The sequence below is a fragment of the Macrosteles quadrilineatus genome, unplaced genomic scaffold (genome assembly GCF_028750875.1).
Source record: "Macrosteles quadrilineatus isolate MER2022 unplaced genomic scaffold, UCM_ALF_1.0 Scaffold_9__3_contigs__length_116548681, whole genome shotgun sequence".
In the NCBI taxonomy this organism is placed as follows: domain Eukaryota; kingdom Metazoa; phylum Arthropoda; class Insecta; order Hemiptera; family Cicadellidae; genus Macrosteles; species Macrosteles quadrilineatus.
In genome coordinates this window covers 87,326,942-87,349,597 of record NW_026542602.1, presented here as the reverse complement: position 1 = coordinate 87,349,597, position 22,656 = coordinate 87,326,942, and the positions used below count along the sequence as shown (strand labels likewise).

The window sequence follows — 22,656 nt, the reverse complement described above, 5'->3', positions numbered from 1 at the left end:
TGAACTTAGTGACCAATGGAAAAGTAAACATGTAAGATCAAACGTTCAACGAGCATTTATTTCAGGATAAAACCAAAACACTCTAAATCTAAGGACACGAGTACAACACTGTGGTACACCTCAGTGCATGGTGTAGGCCCAGCCCAAGGTCGCTGACATGGCAACGTCGCATTCATCTGTCAGCTGGGCCGCCTCTCAACTGACATCTCTGTGGGGCTGCGACGAAAAGGTGTTATAACAAAACAATAGAACAAGTTTTATAATTGGGACTGCATCAGTATACGTACAAAGAGTAAGAAGAAATTAAATAAGACAACGTTGAGTAAAGTGTTCCTTTTCCAAATAAGGTTTTAGAAAGACAATACTGTAACGTAGATCAATAAAAATCCAATATAGCAAACCTAAATTAAAATCGGACTATTAAATTACCAATTACGCCTTATACATTCCTCTAAAATCTAAGTTCAGGTTATAGTATGTATAAATAACACGTTTTCCTGTTTGCCATCACAACATTGAAACTTAAAGCAGTAGTAAAAATCACTTGATTTCTTTATTACTTCAAAAAATACGAATATTTTATAGAGCGCACAGAACCCACAGAACAAAATTGAAATGAAGTTTTTCTAACCTAACATAGACCAAAACTATTATTATGGCATGACAACATAAGTAAACAACAATGATCCTATTAAAAGTCTATCCCTCCATACAAAACAAGAAAAACATACAAAACGATTTCCAATCTATGAAAATGTTAGCAGAGCAGTGATTGACAATTAGCAGATATTCATCAATGGTTGGTGCGTGTGCGTAGGCGAGCGACACACACGTACACAGTAGGCGGGCGACACTAGCACTACCTGTCGGCCAACTCCGTAACTACCACCACAATAGCTATTCACAGTACAATAGTGTTAATCAACTAATGCCAGCCAGAATTACGTGGGGTTTAAAGCGGCCGTTTTTAGATCACAAAGCAGGAGGTTGTAAAATGTGACAAATAAAAGTGGGCGAAGTCGTTTGCTGTTTGTCCTGTAGAAAGAGAGGTGGCAAAACTACATTCGTTCAATTGTTGGTTTAGGTTTACAGATGAATCGCTGAGTGTATTTGTAGGTAACTGTTTATAAATTGTTATAAATATAATCCATCAAACAAGCAATTAGTAGGAATAAAATTAATTATGGAATACAGTATAGTTATTTTCGGAATGATGTCATCAATCTTGTGACTGCAAAAATCCCAAAAAGTACTATACGTCGATACGAATTACTAAAAACCGCGCCCGCTTTGAAAAAAAACTAACCATGTCAGTTCTCTCAAACTAACAAGATCAGCTGTTTAGTCAGACGCCTGCCTTGCTGCACATATCAATTTGTATTTCAGTATTGTTATTGCAGGGCTCTTAAACTTGTTACGCATTTGAAACTATTCTCTCTAAAGGTATCCATAATTCAAAAAACTACGACATGCAGTTGAAATACGCAGCACATAATGCTACTGTACACGTAAACCATTGACTACCTAACTCGCCATTACTGCATGACTGAAATGGCGGGAAGCGACAATGTAAATGCAAATGGCTTAGTAAAATGAGTACCCAGACTACCGGTAAATGGCAAATGCAGCGTTTCAACTCTTCCTCCGCATTTACACACAATCTGCGAGTCGAAGTACGTCAGTCGGTTTATGGTTGGCATTACCATATGAAAGAAGATGCATGAAACAGTGCCTGCCCTTTTGTTTAGGGATGAATGATGCTACAAAACCAGTGTTTTAATTTTAGTTGACACATTTTTTGGGTGTTTTTTTTTTAGAATTGTACAATTTCCTAAATTATAATTGTGTGCATTTTAATTCGCGAATGTTGGAGAGTAGGTATACTTTGAATATAAGTAGAAATAGTAAACAAATTAAGTCTAATCAAAATAATTAAAATTATGCCTGCTACTGGATGATACTATATCCAAACGATGTATAGGCATTTTCTCTATGTCTGTTTGATGCAATTATTTTATGTTGTCGCTTGGCTTATTTAAAATTGCTTAAAAAAAACAACTGGCTCAAACTGTGTAGAGACTATAAGTTATAAGTTAACTTATACTGTTGACCCAAAGACGGTAAACACATATATTCAAACGACGGTAAGTGGTGATCGACTTCGATCGGACACTCCAATCATCATCAGACACTTACCATCTTTTATATATTTACCATCTTGTGAGTCAAAAGGATTTTATAATTTACAGCAAATGTAAATTACTATTAAAAGTTACACAGAAACATAACTATAGGCTTATGCTACTGTTTAACTGGTGAAACACTTGTTAGGCATTTAACCCAGGTCTTGTGTGCCAAGTGCTTGAAGATATTACGTAGGCACTTGTAGTACTATCGTTGTCAGATAAGAGTTGTTTAGGGCTCTTGAGTATATGATTCAAAAATAAAATTGTGATCACGACAGAAACACTTGAAAACGCGTGATCACCTACCACAATGATTAAGTGGGACTTGAAGAGATATTCCACTTCCTCATAGGGTTATCGTTATGAATCAGCTTTCAATTCTTGTGTTCAGTGTATGTAGAATGTGTTTTGATACACATTTCTTGTTATACAATTAAGACTATTTTAACAATAAAAGTATTGTATATCAATCCTATTTCTTTACCTATGGAATTAAAAGAGTAGTTGGTACACCTGTACACGCTCCTAAAATGAAAAAAAAAACCCATTATTCACTACACGTCAAAACTGTTTGCTAGCTTACAGTATAAATATTAGCCATATTGTATCTTCAAATTTTAAAATATGTTGTAAAACAAATGCAGTGAATAAAGTCAACAATAGTAATGTCTACTACCGATATTTTATATATTTACTTTACTTTTAACTTGTAAAATGCAACTAAATAAAATTGGCATTGGCTTCCAACTGTACAACCGTTGAAAAAATAGCCAACTCATAATCCTGAAGATTGTTAGAGACTTTGAAGAACGTGGAAACGAACAGTCAATCAAACTTAAACGTGACCATACAAATTGCCACTTTTGCTTGGTTCAAATTAAATGAATAGAAACTATAAATGCACACTATCGCGGTAGCCATATTACGTTCATTTGCATTCTAAAATCATCTATCACCTTCAACATGGGAATAATAAGTCTACTGATTACTAGGATTAGTTTAAGTAGTAAGTGGCAGTGGCTACTAATTTTAAGTAGCCTTCAAAAACGCAGGATTCTTATAAACTGTTGTTCTACAAATCGGTTACCATAGACAAAAATATTTAAGGGGACGGATCTGGGGGTGCTGAATCTATTTTCTATGTCTGACTACGTGACTTAAAGCTTGCATTCGTTGTCACTGTGCGCTGATAGATAAGTATTTTTATAGAAGAGCTCAAGTGAAATCGGTTCAGTATCTAGTAGCTTCCGCATACTGATAACACAGCCAAGGTCTGCAGCAGAGGAAGAAAAATATGGTTTGCCAACTGCTGTTAATATTGTTGCGAAATGGATAATAAATCGCTTAGAACAAGATCAAAGCTTCGTTTGAAGTTCAATCCATCCAAGACGGTGGGATTTTTGTAGACATTTCAACATCAGGCTAAATAAATAGTTTGACAAAATTCTAATACTGTAGTTAAAAATACATCAAGTATTTTTTTATTACTAAATAGTAATAGATAAATAGAATAGATTAATTAAAATTTTGACTTTGCCCTGTGATTTATGTCATTGAGTTACTGTATATACGCGTAGCTAAGTTAAAAATATACCTTGACAATTTAGATTCTATACAATTCTCTTACTCCCTTGGCAAACACCTTTTCAAACAACTCACAACCAGACTATCCCAGTAATGCAGGCAAAACTTTAGAATACGCCAACAACAAAACACAGGCAAATACTTTGGACGAAACTCGCGACAAATATGCAAGCAGCTGAGATGACGCATAAGTCATCCAAAACTCACCAGCCAATAATCTGCAGCCAGTCGCACACGTATGTAGATCTTGACCGTCTTGACCAGATCAACACATGGCATGATACAACGACCCGGAGTGAAATGTTGCAAACATGAATAAAACAAGCGGAAGTCTGGAGCGAAAATAGCGCCGTAAACTGTCAGTTCGCACCTCATCTTGTGTCATATGGCGGGTGATTTGCAACTTTTGGAGGGAAGCGCTGTTGGAAGTAGTTAAGTTTGATGTTTATTGTTTAGCCTACTGGTATTATTAAAATCGGAGTGATCTATTGGGTCCTCGATATAAATCTTGTGCCTTACTTTTTTAAGGCTTCACAAGATTTCGTATTTTACCTTAAAGTAACGTCGAGAAAAGATAGGAACAACACAGTTTTGGAACACCGTCCGGGTAAAATAATCCTGCTAATATTGTAAATGTGAAACTTTGGACGATTGTTAGTGGACAAATTGAGTTTAAGTTTTGCCGAATCATAGCCAAAATACTGCAGATGAACATAGGCCCATTTTAATTTGTTCATTAATTGATTTAAAATATTAGTGAGGGTTCAAAAGTAAATTTAAATAAGCATATCTTATCAAATTAAATCATACCCTACAGGCCTACAGTAGTTACAGTATTTTAACAAGCAGCGCAACTCATACACCGTACTGTACTAGGTAAACCTAGTATATTTTACCTCTCAGCCAAATTTAAAAAAATAAGCTGTAAAATTAAGTTTTATTCTAAAATCAATGGTGTGTTTTATTTCATGCAGAAGGTCTTTATTCCGTTGCGAGGCTACTTTCCGTTGCGAAGCCCGCGTAGTAGCTACTGTTGTGAGTGATAAGTTCACTTTATCATACTTGGCTTAAAATACCTACAGTACTTTGTATGGTCTCCTTCATTGTCATTTATGGTCTTAATATTATGTAATTAGCTAAAGTTATTTAATTATCGGCTAATTTCCTCAAGCATCGGTGGTTCAGTGGTAGAATGCTCGCCTGCCACGCGGGCGACCCGGGTTCGATTCCCGGCCGATGCAAAAACTTTTACAAAAAGTCAAGTATTTCCTGAATTCACAGAGATATTACATAATATATGGGTCAGCTAAATACAATAATTATAAGACAGCTTATGCTAATGGCCACAATAACCTTTAAGAGCGTATTGCTTTTCCAATTTTGAACGCATTCACTTTGAAATAATTTTTTCTCGTATGAAGAAACAAGAGTCTACGTTCGCTATCACAGCATTACAATTTGGGTGCCACGGGACATAGCGCATTCCTTGCTTCAAAGATTTAATACGATCTATCGGTGAACAACGAACTATATGGTACAACGAAATTACTTGTAGATTCGAAAGTCGATGTTAAGCCACATTGCATTAAATTAACTATAAACGTCTAATCACATATTCAGCGTAGAAAGAACTTTTCGCGAATAAAAAGCACCTAAAGCAATGATTAATTGTTAAACACTTACTATGTCACACCATACGAAGCAGCTTTAAACCGTGTAGTTGTTCCTCAGTAAGCCGCTGCAAATGATAAGCGCCCATGCAGTAACGGACGGACACTGTGATAAGACTGTGATAAACAGATAGGTCTTATCACTGGTTCGTTGCTGCCGTCGACAATAGCAACGGTATCACTGATCTTCGAGGTTCATTGTTAATTATACCATTCACTATGAATAACAATGATTCAATCGGTAAATCATTGGTTCTAAAATCTTATTTGACAATGCAATTCAAAATAGTCCAGCAATATTAAAATAATGATGATTTTACTTGGATAGACGAAGACAATAGATATAAGTACAGTATTATAGCTTTTAACCTAAAAAAGTTGTATTATTTTTTTTAAACAGCAGGCCTTTAATCTTTAAGTCTATAGCCGGTCAGAAATATACGAAAACATTATTTCCACTGTTTTATAAAAACAGTAAGTTAAAAACAACCAGAAAAAATACAAACTGAAGAGTGTGTTTTGTCAATGTTTTCGCCCAACCCACGGCTATTTTTTCTGTCTTCTGAAAAACATCCTAACACGATAAACTCCCAAGCTGGATTTCTGAGAATTGTTTGGGAAAAGTTGATCAAACAAGAGAATTTCCAGGAAATTGAGCTTTGCTTGTGAAAATACGACGCGTTTGATTCGATTTAATTGGCAAGGTCATTTTCACTAGAAATGTGTTCCCCATAACAGCAACAATTTAGAAAACAAGTAGAATCGTAAAGATGAAATTATTAGTTTAGGGCGTGTACTCGGGGCATCAACATTAACGAATCCTAAAAGAGAATAGCCTTATTACGACCCCATCAACTTGATTTTATCAATGCAGGTCGTGTAGCATAGTAATAGTAGGAACATAATTTAAGCTGAGATATCAAAAAGTAATATGGTGCTCGTCTCATAACACGTGGCCATAAAAAATTTAGAAGTGTTGAGATTATTCAAAAGTGTACATATCTGTCAATCATTAATGGGTTTTAAATTAATTGTCTAACTAGTTAACAACCAATCTTCGTCAGAAACAAAGGTACACAGGAGATCTCTCGCTAAACAGGCCTATTCCTACTCCTGGCCTACCCTACTGTATTAGACAAGTTACAGCGATCTAAATGAATTTTAATCAATGCATTACGTGCGTAAGACGATATAAATTTCAAAATAAATGCGCCACGATTACTATTACACCATTATCAATCACAAATATTTCACAAGGAAATAACCTATTTAACAGTTGAACACAAATAAGACTTTTTGAAGCAGCAGCAATACACAAAACATATTATTACAACCCTAAACCCTACACACATACAATATCCAATTCACCAACAACTCTGCAATACAAATGAACTTGCACCCACGGGGGTTGTGATAGTGGCACAACTGCTTCCGGTCCATTCAGAATACGGAAGTAATAGTATCGACCCCAGGTCAAGGTTAGATCATATTGAATGGTTGCCTAGCGACCCCGGAGAGAGCTAAACCTCCCCCCTCTCACCCTCACCCATCACCCTTTAGGTCACGATCGCCTCACACCCCCAGCGTGAAAGCTCGCACGAATCACTTTCCTTATCCGGAAAACAAGGTTAAATCGTGATATAGACCGTAGCTACATGTTCTATGGGGAAGATACATACAGAAAACCAGTGGAAAATTGGTTGAGTCGATGATATTTTTTTTGTGGGCCATCTGGTGGTAATATAACGGAATTGACGGCTCTACTGGATTCAATGATCATGTTGAAGGGTGTAACTTATACAATATAAACATAAAAATTAAGTTATGATTTTAAAAATAAAAGATTACAGTTTTTACAGTACCAACATTAATTGAAGGACTATAACGGTATCGTCTGGTTCCGGTATCGGATGCTTTCTCGCATTCAAATATGAAAGTTACCAGTTCGATCCTTAGAGGGGCCGATTTTGCGCCCAGGTGCCCAACATCATCATTGCGCTATCATTAGAATTTAAATGTTTTTATGGGAACGACACCGGTTACCAAACCTTGTTGAATAAAAATGATTGACAGCCCAGACAAATGGTATTTCTGTCAAAAACCTACACAGCTTGTAATCAAACCAGCGACCTTCAGAGTGAAGGTGAGCACTCTAACCATTCAAAATTCACAGAAAATATTTACAGTAATCACACATTTAGAATAATCGGCAAGCTAAATATTGTTTCACCTAGTGCATGTTTATCTTATCACCCAGTTTAGGGTCAACAAACCACCAGACTTGAGGTATGTTGGCCTAAGGCCGAGACTACTACCGTACTACTGTTGTGACTATTTCTGTCTCTATCGTCTACTCCCGCGTGCCGTAGTGAACCTGACTGAAAGAATAGGGGGGGGGGGGGCAAATATTATTCATTTGCTCTGGAGGTGTTGTGATTAAAAACATTCACCAGTATAGTGGTGACCATTTTATAATAATTTCTATAGTAGATTCTCCCCCATTTGCCCCTTCGTAAGGCAATATCAGCCTAGTCTTGAAATAGAAACCAACAGAAGTAGTAGGGAACTATTTCAGCTGTTTCAGAAGCGGATTATCACTAATAGATCATGTAAGTAGTTAAATCATCTGAATGTAGAAATCGTAAGCCTGTCTCATAATTTATAAGCTTTCTTGTCAAATTACACTGATGTCCCAACTGTACGGTGTGAACTTTACACTTAGTTGCAATTAATAACAAGAAGCAGTGTATAATAGTATGAAAAAACTTTGAAGCAAAATTAAGAAAACAATGAGTAATTACTCATTAGTCACTTGGGTTGTTTATGCCTAAACAGATGTTGATGCCAACGAAATGTTTTCCTCTGATTTTGGGGTGTCTGAAACCATGATTACCAACTATGTGTGCAGTGTAGGTCCACGGAAAATTCCCGGCTAAAAATAACACTACCGTTCTGTTATCAGCCGAGTTGTTATCAGCCAACAAATGACCTTGAACTCATCGTCCGACGAATACTACAATCACTGAGAGTTTTATTCAAAGGAATAGGGTAGTATTACGAGGAATAGTATTGTTCCCAGGAATAGCTTGTCATTCCAATGCATAGTGTCATTGCCATTCCAGCTAATAATGTTAGTCCTTAAAAAAATAAAGTATTAGTCCTATAAATGTGGTATTGAAGGAATTAAGTGCCATTCCTTAAGGAATATAACCCTTAAGGAATATAGCCCTTAAGGAATATAGCATCATCTTTAGTAGCAAAGTGTTGTTTCCAGAAATAAATGGACATTTTGAAAAACTAAGTGTAATTCTATGAAATAAATATGTCCTCATTTATAGGTTGTGTCATCCTAAGGAAGAAAACGGCAATTTAAAAATGTTTTTTTTTTCAAGTGTTAAGTTCTGCCAAATGGCTACGAAATAGAAACTACTAAAAAGAATAAAAATTGAATCCTAGCCAATGTCTTCGGTATCCGCGTTGTTTTTGAAAGGGTTGATAAAGTATTTTCGCTTCAACGTTTTGAAAGCCTCTTTTCTGGAGCCAATAGTGTTCGGTTGCCAAGTTGTCAACCTGATTCGGCGGCTAAACCGAAACTAAACAGTTTCCGCTAAATAAATCCCTCGTACAAAAGCTTTTGCGATGCTACTTCGTCACGCAATACTCAAGAGTATGTAGCATTCGTATGCACCAAAACCATGAATACTAGTCTTCAAAATTGTATGAAATTTCCGCTCACAGAATAGTTTACTTCAAAGAATATGCATTGCCTACCTTAAAGATGTCATACCAAACAATTTATTATCTTAAAATCAACTGAATCTAGCTAGGATCTCCGTTGACTTGTGACCCTTGGGATTCTGTTATTGGGCTTCTCCACACTTTGCTTGTTTTAATTTCGAGTGCGCTTGTGTATTTCCTCCTATTAAATCAACATTTTTTTAATCCAACCATAATTGTCGTTACACAAGCTTATGTTCATAGACGAAACAAGCTGCGTAACAAGTCAAAGTGAAAATAAATAGTTGGACAAAGTGGTTAAAGTGCTTTTTAATCAAAAGGTCGCTGGTTCTAGCCCAAGAAATGTCGGTAGCTTATTAAGGGTTCAAACTGAATTCAGCTGGGTGATAAAATTTATTATTGGTCCTGAATAAGAGAACTGCTGGATTCATCCATTAAAATATGTCTCCATCCCACTTTGCACACATACTTTACTCACACCCAGGTTAAGAAACTACTTTGCCCTTCTCAATGTATTTACTGAGACGAGAACTTCAAGGCTTCATGGCACAGACACCCGCCTTCCAACGGTGAAGGTAGCCGTAACAGCCGTCCTTGAACTACCAACTGCAGGTGCAAGACCGTACTTTGAATTCCTCAGCAGCAATCCTGCGTACTCTATGGCAATTAATTGCCTTTGTTAGCCCAATACGGCTCAAGGCCATACGAAGCATCGCTGTAGATGGAAAAGCGGAAACGAAGACCATACCGTAACTAGAGTTAAGAACGTTTCAGGGGAAAACAAACGTTTTGTATTCTGACAGAGTTGCGTTGTACGTCAGCTGTTTGTTACAATTGTACATATGCGAGGGTGATTAAATACCTAATTGTTTCTTTCGATAAGTACTGGTATTTGTACGATAGTTTAGAAAAGCTTTGTAGCGTTTACTTTTAAATTTTCGCGTTTCAGCTAAGACAATTTTAAGGCAGGTCCGTGTAGACTATTATATACTACTTAATTATATACATGAATGTTCCTGACCGATGGATGCTATAAATTGTATTTTTTCAAGGATATGAAAATTTCAAACTGTGGGATGAAGGGGTTACTTATTGTAAATCAATACTGCTATAAGATTTGGGCCTCTTTTAGAGGAAGCTTGTTTTAGACCATAAGACTCAGACCAACGTTGTTTTTACTCATCCCGAGTCCGACACATCTTCTAGCGGGTTTTTTTTTAGGCTTTTGTAATCTTTTTGAAGGTGACTATTACGAGTCCTTTATACTTGGTTATTATTAGGTTTACAATATTCTACAAGGCTAAATCCTACGCAAGATATGAGAAAAGTTAGTAAGCTCTAATTAGATCACAAGCCAAGTCCTATTTAAAATAAAAGTCCACTCATCGTAACCTCATCCAGGGACGTAACATTTATTTCAAACAACTATATTTCTAGCATCACTTAACACTGGGACAGTCTCTCAAATCATCTCAAAATCTTTGCCAAGCTCGGATTATTTTCCAAGAATTGTCTGGCGTGTGAAGTGAGGTTATTTTCTACAAACGTGGGTGGAGATGACAATACACGTCAGGCTGGCCAACATAATATCAGCTGAGATGTAATGTTATGTTGGCTGAACTGCTGACGTCACGAGTCTTGGCAGTCTGGTCCATTGATGGGACTTGTTTATGCCACGTCTGCCAACCGATTGGCAAATAATTATCTCATTGTTGATTGATAGCATTGATGAATAATAGGTGAACGAATAAAACAAATTTCGGTACATCACAGTAAAAACACCCGGAACTGAAATACATAGTTCATCACATGGACCGAAAGTGTCTATTCGGCCTTTTCTCATTTCCAGATCGTGGTGAAGGCTGCTAGTTCGTTTCCGTAGGGATTGGAATGGGGAAAGATTACGGTTAGTCATTTCATTGGGATATTAAAAAGCCATGAGCACCCTAATTAAGGGGGAGAAGGTTGTACGTCACCTCATGAAAACATTATTGAGCCTTATAACTTAAGTGAGTTAAAAACATGTACGGAAATTAAAACTGCCTTCCACCAACCCCTAAATCTTTAATTATTCTTCTACCAACTACACAATAAAAAAATTTAAAGAAAATGTAATAGCTTGCAGCCGATCGCCAGGCCAGCAAACTACCAGAATATTACCATTGTCAATGAAACCGCTGATGGACAGGTGTCGAGTTACGTTGAATGGAGAACACTGCTCGTGCGATGTACATTGTACAGGTATCACATTACACACGTCAGCCCTCAGGTAAACGAACTGCCGAAAATAAGGGTAACGATCTACAAACTCGAAAACTAAATTAAAACGTAGCTACCGACGAAAAAGATCGCCGGTTCGATGCTGAGAAAAATCAGTAGCTGCTTGATGCATCGAAATAATATTGAAATACATTATCCCATTCTAAACATTTCTGACCAGCGTATCAGATCTTACAGTTATGCCTAGCCTTGTAATAAGGTATAACAATTCCTGAGAGTTTATGTTGGATAGATACGTACGGTTTCCAAGTGAAGTAGTTGTCTAAAAACCCAAAAGTGTTAACATCACATGTTGCATTGCATGACGATGGGATTCCTCCATACAGAGAAATAAATTAATTCTGTTTTACCCATTTATAGCTAAGTTATCGGTAGCAAGCCAACTGTCGTCAGAATTGAGAGTAGTTTTGCAGTGCCATTATTTCCCTTGGCGTATACGGCAGCGCGTAGTCTCTGTTCTAGCATCGTAGTACCCTTGACCTCAAAATCTCCTAAGGGGAGAAAGGCAAACTTCTCTCTGAATCAATTTATCGCCTCTCCACCTTCGATGAATCACAGAGCGCTCGAAATAGCAGAGAAAGCCGGGCAATTAGCCGGGCCAGGCTATTTTTGAACTTGTTTGAATACAGACTCAAAACACTGCTTGCGTAACGTAAAATAACTGGATGTTTAAGGTTACTTTGGACGGAAGTTCGGTACAGCCAGTGCAAAAATATAAATGCTCGACTTGCTCGTTAATTTTTTGACTGACTTGGTCGACTGTAGTGCTGATATGGTATTATTTCCTTCTTGGAATTATTCACGGATATCCTGAAATATATTTTTTTAATTTTGAATTAATATCTTATCAGCAATGTGAAATATAATACGCTTCCAGGAAAACTTTTGAACTTCGCCTTATCATTTGACAAGTGAAAAATTCACAACAGAAAATTATATTAGAGAAAAACCAATATATATTTTCCAAGAAGAGGCTAGTTCAAATCTGATTACTAAATATTGTTCAACCACTGAGTTGTATTCTTATCGCTTAAAAACATTCGAGGTTGTACAATTGTAAACTTTTTTGACAAACATAAACTGCCTTATCATCAACTAATAGGCGTTCTCGTATTTGGTTAGCGATAAGAGTAAAATTAATTTGTAGCAGAGTATTTCTAGCCCGAAACAAACATTTGTTTTGGCCGATTCTTATCTACTGTTTGATATTATGAGCATTTAGTTTCTTAAAGTTTAGTTCGCGTTGTCAAATTAGACGTAATTCCTGTGGAGTATCTGTAGCTTAGGTATAACCTTACCCGAAAAAACACCCAAAACCCACACGAACCTTACAAACTTGTATTTACACAGACTGTACTCTCAATTACCCATTAATTATGAATCTCTCACAGCTTTTGCCAAAATAAAAAGACGATTAGCAACTCCGGCATCGCAACAGCTTTGAAGTTTTCGACGTAGACTAATGGTTTGGCGTTGTATCTGTAGAATCGTGGGGGGAGGGGGGCAGAAACCAAAAGTCGTGGTCTCCTGCCAACTATGCAAAGTTGGCGTCTAACCGTACCATTGACGCCGAAACTGCCAACTTCGTATCTACAAAAACGAAGCCCTACTGCTAGCAGTGTTTGAAAATACGACTAACAGAACTAAAATCTAAACTAACACAAAGCGATCACAATCGACGAGAAATCGCACTTCGGCAAAGCCTATCAAGTATGATCACGTCACAGAGACATGCACAGTGTACATTGTACATTGTACATGTAATGTGTAGTTAGTTCACGTACACGGAGTGGTCACGTCGCGGCTATGGCGGCGTTTCGTGGAACTGCACTTATCACTTCCAACAACTAGTTAGCGGTCGGTGACGTCATCACCGGCATCGGCCAATGGGCAACGAGAAGCGCGTGTCCGAAATTCGTAACTTTCCAAAACTGCTTTGAATCAAACGAATAAACAAGTATGACTCATATTGATATTATGTTTACAAGGCTAGAGTGTTCCACAGCTCTCCAGACCTAAAGGTTGCGGAATTAACTCTTAGGCCTGGCGCACACGGTCGATTTTTCGATCGGCCGATAAAAAAATCGGCCAAAAATAAATCGCCCTTGATTTATGTCCAGGCGCACACGTGGCGATTTTTTAGTCGAGAAATGGATTTTTTTGAGTGCGTTTAAGCTATCCAAAAATGGACTTTGTTGAATTAACCTGTGTTTGTGCTCTTCTAATTAGATCAAAGAAAAAAAAGAAGACAACTTAAATAATGGGTTCATCCGATAGTAAGGCAGAGACTTTTAAATCGACAGTTTCATAAAATATACACTTTACGTGATGACAGTAAACAGTTCTTTAATTACTATAGAATGTCTGTTGAAAGTTTCAGTTTTTATTATAACAGCTGTGGTCTTTTTTAGGAAAGAAAACAACACAACTCACACTGAAGTTCTGACTGCTGTGGAGAACAACAAGCGACTGGCCGATTTTTTAGTCGACCGTGTGCGCAGACTGATAACAATCTGTACGTTACAGATTTTCGGGCGACAATCGCCTCGCCTTCGAATCTGTGGCAAAACCCAGATTTTAAAATCGGCGCAATTCTCGATCGCCTGTGTGCGCGCTCCCATTCAAATACATGATGCACAGATCGGCCGATGAAATAGTTGCCTCAAAATAATCGCTCGTGTGCGCCTAGCCTTAAAATGCCATTGGTGATATGGCAGAGACTCCGTGGACCGAAGGCCCGCACTCTACCACTACGATTTTGCTCCCCGAATAACTGTAATTGATTCTGCCTATGTGACGTTAGTAACAAGACTAAGGTTTAGATAACAATGCAAACAATCTTAACTGGAGGTGGAAACAAGAAGAACAAAATAATCTTAATTTCAGGCTCGTCAAAACATATGTGAAAATAAAGTCAAAAAGCACCGACACCACGTAAAACGGCGGAAAACTATTTCCAACAGAATTGGATCAGGCATGAGTTGAATCAGAGACAAAATAGACTTGTTGACATAAGCTCGAACGGCCTTGTTTATATAGAATCATTCATCTAAAGTCCCTATGATGAATTCAACTGGGTATCAAATACAAACATTGAAGCCAATCAAACAAACCCTACAAGAGAAAATAAGCGTGATTCATAGAATGACGAAGTTCAAAAACATTCGCTAACCTCATATCCCCAGACAACTTGCTGTCTATTACTGTATCGTATCCCCCACCGCGTGGGTATTACCATTGACTAAGGAAACTATAACGCGCCTTGAACATACGTTTCATCTAACGATACCTGATGTAAAACGGTCAATAAAATAAACATACGAGACATTAATGATAGTACCTACATGAAAATAGAATTAACTCTATACCCGTGGTTCATATCTACACCATTACACAGTGGCTAGAGTACGTTTACTACGCTACAAATGTCGGTAGCGCTCGTAGAGTGTAGCGTAGCCGGCGGCGCGTAGTACGCTCTACGCGGTGGAGGGGGCGACGATGACCTTGTATAACCTTCACACGGACAGACGGACAAGCGGCCCCGAGCCACGGGGATAGAGATCCTGCGAATGGAGCAGAACAGTTCAAGCTTTTGGGCCGGTTGACCGATCAAAGGATTTCAGACAAGAAGTTTGCGATAAAAAAAAACAAATTTACAATACACATCACCTGAGTGAGAGATGGGTCCGGAAAAGTTACAACCCATGCCATAAATCCTGCTTGTGCGTAGGTTGCAACTGACCATACTGGTGTGAAATTGGGGTTTGTACATAAAACTGCCCTTTGGCCAGACAAGAATTAAATTTTCGAGCTTGTGTTTTGGGCCCCCTGAACCCGAAAGTGTTTTTTAAAATCAATGAGTATCGAGTAGAATGTGGACGCGTGCAGCAGACCTACAGACTAAACCTGTGGGCCAAATTAGATGAAATTCGGTGTGTGGGTCCCAGCAAACACCTAAGACCAATGTGTTCAACTTTTTATCTTGACTCTATTTTAACTGCGACTTCCCCAGCAAAAATTGAAATCGTCAGCTTGCTCTTGCTAGCACCGTGTTGTCTGTTGTTTATTGGTTGCTAGTTTTTATATTTTTCTATTTCATAGTTCGGGGCAATGCGCATTACACCTGTTTCATCATAAGTGAAAGGTTATGCCATATTGTTTAACAGGGACAATAAGGACACAGCAATTTACAATACATCATACACAAGAGTATGCTATATCCACCCGTAACTTGTATCTTGTAATCTGAACCCAAAAATGCTGTAGTAGGCTTTATCTTTCATAACCACCATACGTTTATTCTTCAAAAATATCCCTCATACAATCCTAATTTATCTCGACAGTTTGTTAATAATCCCTGAACTTGTTAAGAAGCTTGTTTCTTGTCTGGTGCAGTGAGCAATGACGTGACCAGCGCAGTGTTCACGCATGTTTTGCGCTTGCGGAAAATTTAAAATTAATGCAACCTAGTCTTTCTCCTTTTACCAAACACGTTACTTATTATATTAGCAAAGAATAGACTTAACTATCCTTAATTGGTACGCTTTGGATAGAATAATTACACGGATTGGTTTAAATTTACAGGAATCCATGGATTAGTATACTTGCATTTTTACTGAATTGTCACTTCCAAATTCGCACCGCGGCGCAAGTATCAGGATTTACCTTCCAAAAGCTAGTCATTTAACTTGAAATTAACATGCTACAAAGAACTCCATTTTCACAAAACACTACAGTACCAAGAGCCCCTTCAGAGCTTGACAAAGGCCAAGTTAAACGGCGTTTGAGAATTTTTGTATCCGGGCAACTGGTCTATCGGTACATTTTGTTGTGAATTATAAGCATTATACTACATTTGCTTTGGCGGGAAAATACCGCTAAAGCCTACAATTAAGCACCTAGAGGCTATATGACAGGCCTAAATATAGGTTTTAACTAATATGGTTACCGATAATATTCAATGTATGCATTAATAATTCTGACTGTGTTTTGATACAACTTAAAATTTAAGTTATCTAAGTTACACGTTCAATTAAATTACTGGTAACTTGTGTGGATTGGAAAATATAAAAATGTTAGCGCCAATAACACAAGAGTTAAAGATAAACTAATTGTAAACCTTAATAAAAATAATTAAAGTGTTAACACTCGTGCAGTCTAACATTTGGATGGGTACTTTGGTTCAATATTTACAGAGCTTCAAATGTGTTTAAACATTTATTTACTGTCACAAACCAATTAGCCTAGGTGCTATTTTATCAAACTAGTCTGCTTTGCTAAATATTATTGTAGTATAAAAACCCGTGATCGTTCTTGACTAAAAAACGAATAAGTTAACATGTATTCATACCAACGGGCAAACAACCAGAACCAATACATTGCAAACTATTTGAGACCTAACCTAAAAACTTTAATGTAAAGTAGAGTCTACAGTTTTAATGGTAAATTAAGCGTTGCATATCTAAACATTAACTAATTATGGCTGCAAAACAAAATGTTATATTCATACGACAATTAAGAACCATAGCCTAGAAGAATTCTACAAATAAACTTCGATATTTTAATTTATTTTTTCCTTAATTTTTAACACTTGGAATCCGCTCTAAAAAATTAAACATGAATCTACCCTTTGAAACAGTTCCACTCACTTTTCCCCCTAAAAACAAAACATGTAAAACCTAACCTACAAATGTAAACATACCGTATCACTTTGCAAATTCTTCGACATCTGATTGTAGTTCCACAACTTGAGAGCCAATCCGTGGTCGTAAGCAGTCATGACTAGTAGAAATACACATTCACACAAATCATAAAACTAACACAACACAACGCGACGCGCTCCACTAACTAACCTAACTTGACTTTGACTAGAGAGTGACAGTGACTCGACCTCGACTCGACCGTAGTAACTAGATAACTGGAAACTGGAAGCGTAAAACTGCCAGAAATGTATCAGGCATGGAGGGGGAAGGGGGAGGGCCCAAAACACCTGATAGTGTCTCTACCTGACCAAGAGCATTCCTATCTCTGAATCTTCGCTCCAAAGTCTCAGACTTCAAATCACCATAATAAAGACAGTTTGAAGGGACGTAATCGATTTCGGTTTTTCTATCAATTTACACAAAGGAATTGCTGTTTCGGTCCGTATTGTTAAGGATAAGTGTTTTTCTAGGAATTTGAACAGGTTTTAATATTGGGCGATTTTGTAGGTAGTTTCTGGTGAACACGGTTGTTTCAAATTAAATTTGTTTTAAGGTCAGTTGATTTCGGGTGGATTTTGAAAGAAGGGCGGTTTAAAATTGCATTCAAATATTTTTTGTGTTACCAATTTACTAGCGAATTGACAAAACTTTGAAGAATATTTTCCCAAATAAAATTATTTGATTACTGTATGAACATTTCCTTGCCCTATGATGAAAAAATACAAAAAAAATTTAAAATCTATATATATAAAAGGCAAAGCCCTCACTGACTGACTCACTCACTCACTCATCACTAATTCTCCCACTTCCCATTGACCTAGGAGGCTGAAATTTGGTACACTGATTCTTTAGGCATTAAATAGGAAAACTAAGTGGTTTTTATTCTGATCGGACTCTCGGGCTCCGCCCCAGTGGCTCTGGAATTTCCCATGTTAATCTTATGAGTACTTATATTTAAATGGAATTAATGAATCTTAACAGCTGTTTCAATTAAACAAGTTGGTTCTGTTCTATGATGTTCAATAGCATTAAAGTTACAAGGATTACCAACAGGGTGCAGCACCATTAATTCTTTTACATTTATGACAACAGCTAATTTGTAACCAAAAGGTGAGTGAGCGTAGCGAACGAACTTCAACCTCGAGGCGAGTGAGCGTAGCGAACGAGCTAACCTGAAGGCAAGTGAGCGCAGCGAACGAGCTCCAACCTAAAGATGAGTGAGCGTAGCGAACGAGCTCCAACCTAAAGGTGAGTGAGCGTAGCGAACGAACTTCAACCAGGACATGATTGAGCCATGCGAACGAGATCATCTTGAAAATTAAGAAGTGAAACGGGGCAAAGCCCGCGGGTTACAGCTAGTGTATTATAAAGTAGGCCTACAGACAACAAACTGACAAAATAATTTCAATAAAAATTACTCAAATTATATTTGTTCAATATATTTGCTGAAAAAAACTTATTTTTATTGCCAATGGGGTGTTTATGTTTTTCATTATATAATCGTTTCATTAAACAAATGTTGCATGCCCTCTATTTACTTTATTACATCACAGTCTAGGTAATGTACAGGGTGATTCAAAAAGGACTTTACAACTTTGAAAATTCATATAAATCTTATTAAACAAGGTACAGAGCTGGTTTTGGTGTTGTTTTAAAGGAAAACACTTCAAGTTTTTTTTTACCTTAAACTAAAGATGTTCTATGTGACTTCCGTTGGATTTGGGGAAAATAATTATTCAGGTATGAAAAAATAGTGAAAACCGTTAAAAATTTGAGAGAAATTTACAAAATTTTGAAAGTAGGGCGTTTTTTGACGGTGAAGGAGTGCGGTGCGATACACCCACTTCTAGATGTGCTAGGGAGTTGAAATTTCGCACACTTGTAGTTCTTGGTCCCAAACCACCCATAAAATTCCAAAAAGTCGCATTTCAAATTTTAACCCCCACAAAAATCTAAAATTACGGACCTCTGAAAAAGGAAAAAACACATTTTTTTTCAAACGGCTATAGCTTGAAAACGGTAAGAGCTAGAAAAGATTTGAGGAAATACGTAGGTTCGGAAATAAATTTCCTACAAGACACTAACTATGCGTTTTTCGAAAATCGCACTCCTTCACCGTCAAAAAACGCCCTACTTTCAAAATTTTGTAAATTTCACTCTCTTTTTTAACGGTTTTCACTATTGTTTCATACCTAAATAATTATGTTCCCCAAATCCAACGGAAGACATAGAACATTTTTAGGTTAAGGTAAAAAAAACTTGAAGTGTTTTCCTTTAAAACAACACCAAAACCAGCTCTATACCTTGTTTAATAAGATTTATATGAATTTTCTAAGTTGTAAAGTCCTTTTTGAATCACCCTGTATTTTGAAATCAGACGTGCTACACTGATCCTTTGTTTTAACTTACATTCATGACGCGATGATAAGCAAAGGCGAGATTGGTAGGTTGAATACCTGTTAATGTTCTATTAACTATTAATGAAGGTAATTCAGGTAAGAAAGTATGTGTAGAATAACATAATTTATTTGTAGTTTATAATAACGCTTGAATCACGTTTAGAATCCCATTTGTAAATTGTTGTGACTTGCTCAACAATTAATTATGTTTGCCCGATTACGCTGCAATTACTTATACACACAGTTAACATTTTCATAATCATTTGTACGGACGGTTTTATGGGATAGCTTGTGCACAATATAAATGTATTCATAACTACTATTAATTTGGAAAAATGAAACATTTATACAAATTACTTATATTGATTTTTGTGAACTTGTATGAATTCGTTTCACCTTTAATACTGCACAACTATAGTATCCACGTATAAGATTTTATGAAATTATTTATTCACTCAAAGAACATGGTTTTCTTCGTCTTTGTTTACACCTTTGGAAACATATAACAAACTACAACTGCAATACAATGTAATACAATAATTTAAAATACAGTTCATACAATACATTTCAACTCAAACGTGCTATATATTTTAATATCCAGAAAAATGTTACAAAAAACGAATTAACATGAATTTGTCAATGTACTTATATTAACATTATACTGTTTTTATTCACCACCGGTTCCGAATTTATAAAACTACTTAGGGAGCACATAAACTTAACTATACTTTTTTAAATTCACTAATACAAATTTGTGTTTACCAATCGATTAGAATAATATTCTCATTATTTACGGTGAAAAGAGGAAAATCAAGGTGCGTTGTGAAGTCTAATTAAAACTGAGTCTCTCCAGTCTAAAAGTGTGTATGGTAATTATATTGAGCCTAGAGCCTAGCAATATATGTACGCAAATATGTCTCCTTCCTCACTCCACTACTGAGAGTCACTCTAATTGTGGAGCGTTGCATGATGGTAATTATGTTTTAACATGCAGTTCAAGGTTGATTAAACAAAATATAATGTTGTGTCACAATGAGAATGAATTTTAAGTAAAAGAAGTAATTACACTTTTTAATAATGGCTTGAACTATGGCATTTGTTTCAAATTTAAATTATTTACAGACAATATTTTATTAAGTTTTTCATGATATAACCACTCAACACACTAAACATTCGTATAGTCGACAATAGCATACATTTATAACTGTCAATGTTAAAATACATAAAAAAATACTATACGAGTAAAATCACGATATTGAAGTGATATATCTAATAATTAATTGATTAGTGATTGCCAGGATTTAAGACTCCCCCGAAACAGAGACATTATACCATGATTTTCTGAAAGAGTTACAAATATTTTATTTTCCTATATTTCGAAATTTAATCATCAATGAAAGAAATCTCTATTCATCCAAGTATTTTGCTATTTTTTCTTTTGATTGAACCCATTAACACACCTGCAAGTTCCTACCTTAGCCTACCTTTTTATTCATAAAAATAGTTTATTTGGGAAAATCAACTACAGTCTAATCAATCAATCTGTAAACCAAAAATATCCTGCTAAACCTGTTCTTTTTTGCACATCCTTACAGTAGTAGTGGTGAACCCAGAAAGAGAAGCCACTTTAGGCACGTTTTCCCCATAAGAATAACATGGTGAGCTTTTTTTGACCACTTTTTTAAAAATCCAGCTCTCGGCCTATACAAGCCTATATAAATGTTCAATACCATTGTACAACACTATTACTATTTCAAATCCATATCCATTCACATGTATATTCTCAAAATCATCAACTTGACAGTGCGAGGTTTGTACGCGAACTCGGGCGCGCTCCCACATATAAAATGCATGCTACCCATATAAAATAATGTTAAATTTTTTTCTTACTTTTTGATTTTTTTATGTTGTAATATTGTTTATAATCAAAAGTTGACACCCACTACGTTTGCCAGAATTTCAACCGTTTTGCCGTATCTCAAGCCGTTTTCGAGATATAAGCGTTTTTAGATAGTTTTTACGGACTTAGACGATTTTTCATGGTAAATTTTATTCCTACCCATATAAAATAATGTTAAATTTTTTTCTTACTTTTTGATTTTTTTATGTTGTAATATTGTTTATAATCAAAAGTTGACACCCACTACGTTTGCCAGAATTTCAACCGTTTTGCCGTATCTCAAGCCGTTTTCGAGATATAAGCGTTTTTAGATAGTTTTTACGGACTTAGACGATTTTTCATGGTAAATTTTATTCCTACCCATATAAAATAATGTTAAATTTTTTTCTTACTTTTTGATTTTTTTATGTTGTAATATTGTTTATAATCAAAAGTTGACACCCACTACGTTTGCCAGAATTTCAACCGTTTTGCCGTATCTCAAGCCGTTTTCGAGATATAAGCGTTTTTAGATAGTTTTTACGGACTTAGACGATTTTTCATGGTAAATTTTATTCCTACCCATATAAAATAATGTTAAATTTTTTTCTTACTTTTTGATTTTTTTATGTTGTAATATTGTTTATAATCAAAAGTTGACACCCACTACGTTTGCCAGAATTTCAACCGTTTTGCCGTATCTCAAGCCGTTTTCGAGATATAAGCGTTTTTAGATAGTTTTTACGGACTTAGACGATTTTTCATGGTAAATTTTATTCCTACCCATATAAAATAATGTTAAATTTTTTTCTTACTTTTTGATTTTTTTATGTTGTAATATTGTTTATAATCAAAAGTTGACACCCACTACGTTTGCCAGAATTTCAACCGTTTTGCCGTATCTCAAGCCGTTTTCGAGATATAAGCGTTTTTAGATAGTTTTATGGGCACTGTCACAAGGGCCAAGTGAAGCGGTCATGCGACTGGGGAATCCCCAGGCGTGTGACGTCACCGGGGACGAGCCTATATATAGAAGTGGCATCCGGGTTATATTTCATTCTCGTGCGTGATGCCGACCTGTCAACACTGCTCCGCCTCGCTGTCCAAGAAGAGCAATTTGGTCCGCCACTACAAGCTAGTACATCAAATGAAGGTGAAACTGTGCAAGGTATGTGATTTAATCTGTGATGATAATGTGGTTCTAAAATCGCATATATT

General features: G+C 36.4%; 1 protein-coding gene and 1 non-coding gene across 3 annotated transcripts in view; one reads left to right on the top strand and one right to left on the bottom strand.

Annotated features, from left to right (window-relative positions):
- The window catches only part of LOC129003909 (WAS/WASL-interacting protein family member 3-like), a 31,949-nt gene extending 14,666 nt beyond the window's left edge, over positions 1–17,283 (bottom strand). Inside the window, exon 1 of one of the 2 annotated variants that reach the window (XM_054432247.1) lies at positions 17,160–17,283. In XM_054432247.1, coding sequence (XP_054288222.1) covers positions 17,160–17,237 — 78 coding nt within the window. In that variant the 5' untranslated portion in view covers positions 17,238–17,283. Of the gene's footprint in view, positions 1–5,453; positions 5,509–17,159 lie in introns of those variants that run through there. The other variant, XM_054432248.1, reaches the window with a different exon arrangement.
- Trnag-gcc (transfer RNA glycine (anticodon GCC)) lies at positions 4,941–5,011 on the top strand. The gene has a single exon. It is a non-coding gene; the product is annotated as a tRNA-Gly (tRNA).
- Positions 17,284–22,656: the final 5,373 nt, after the last annotated feature.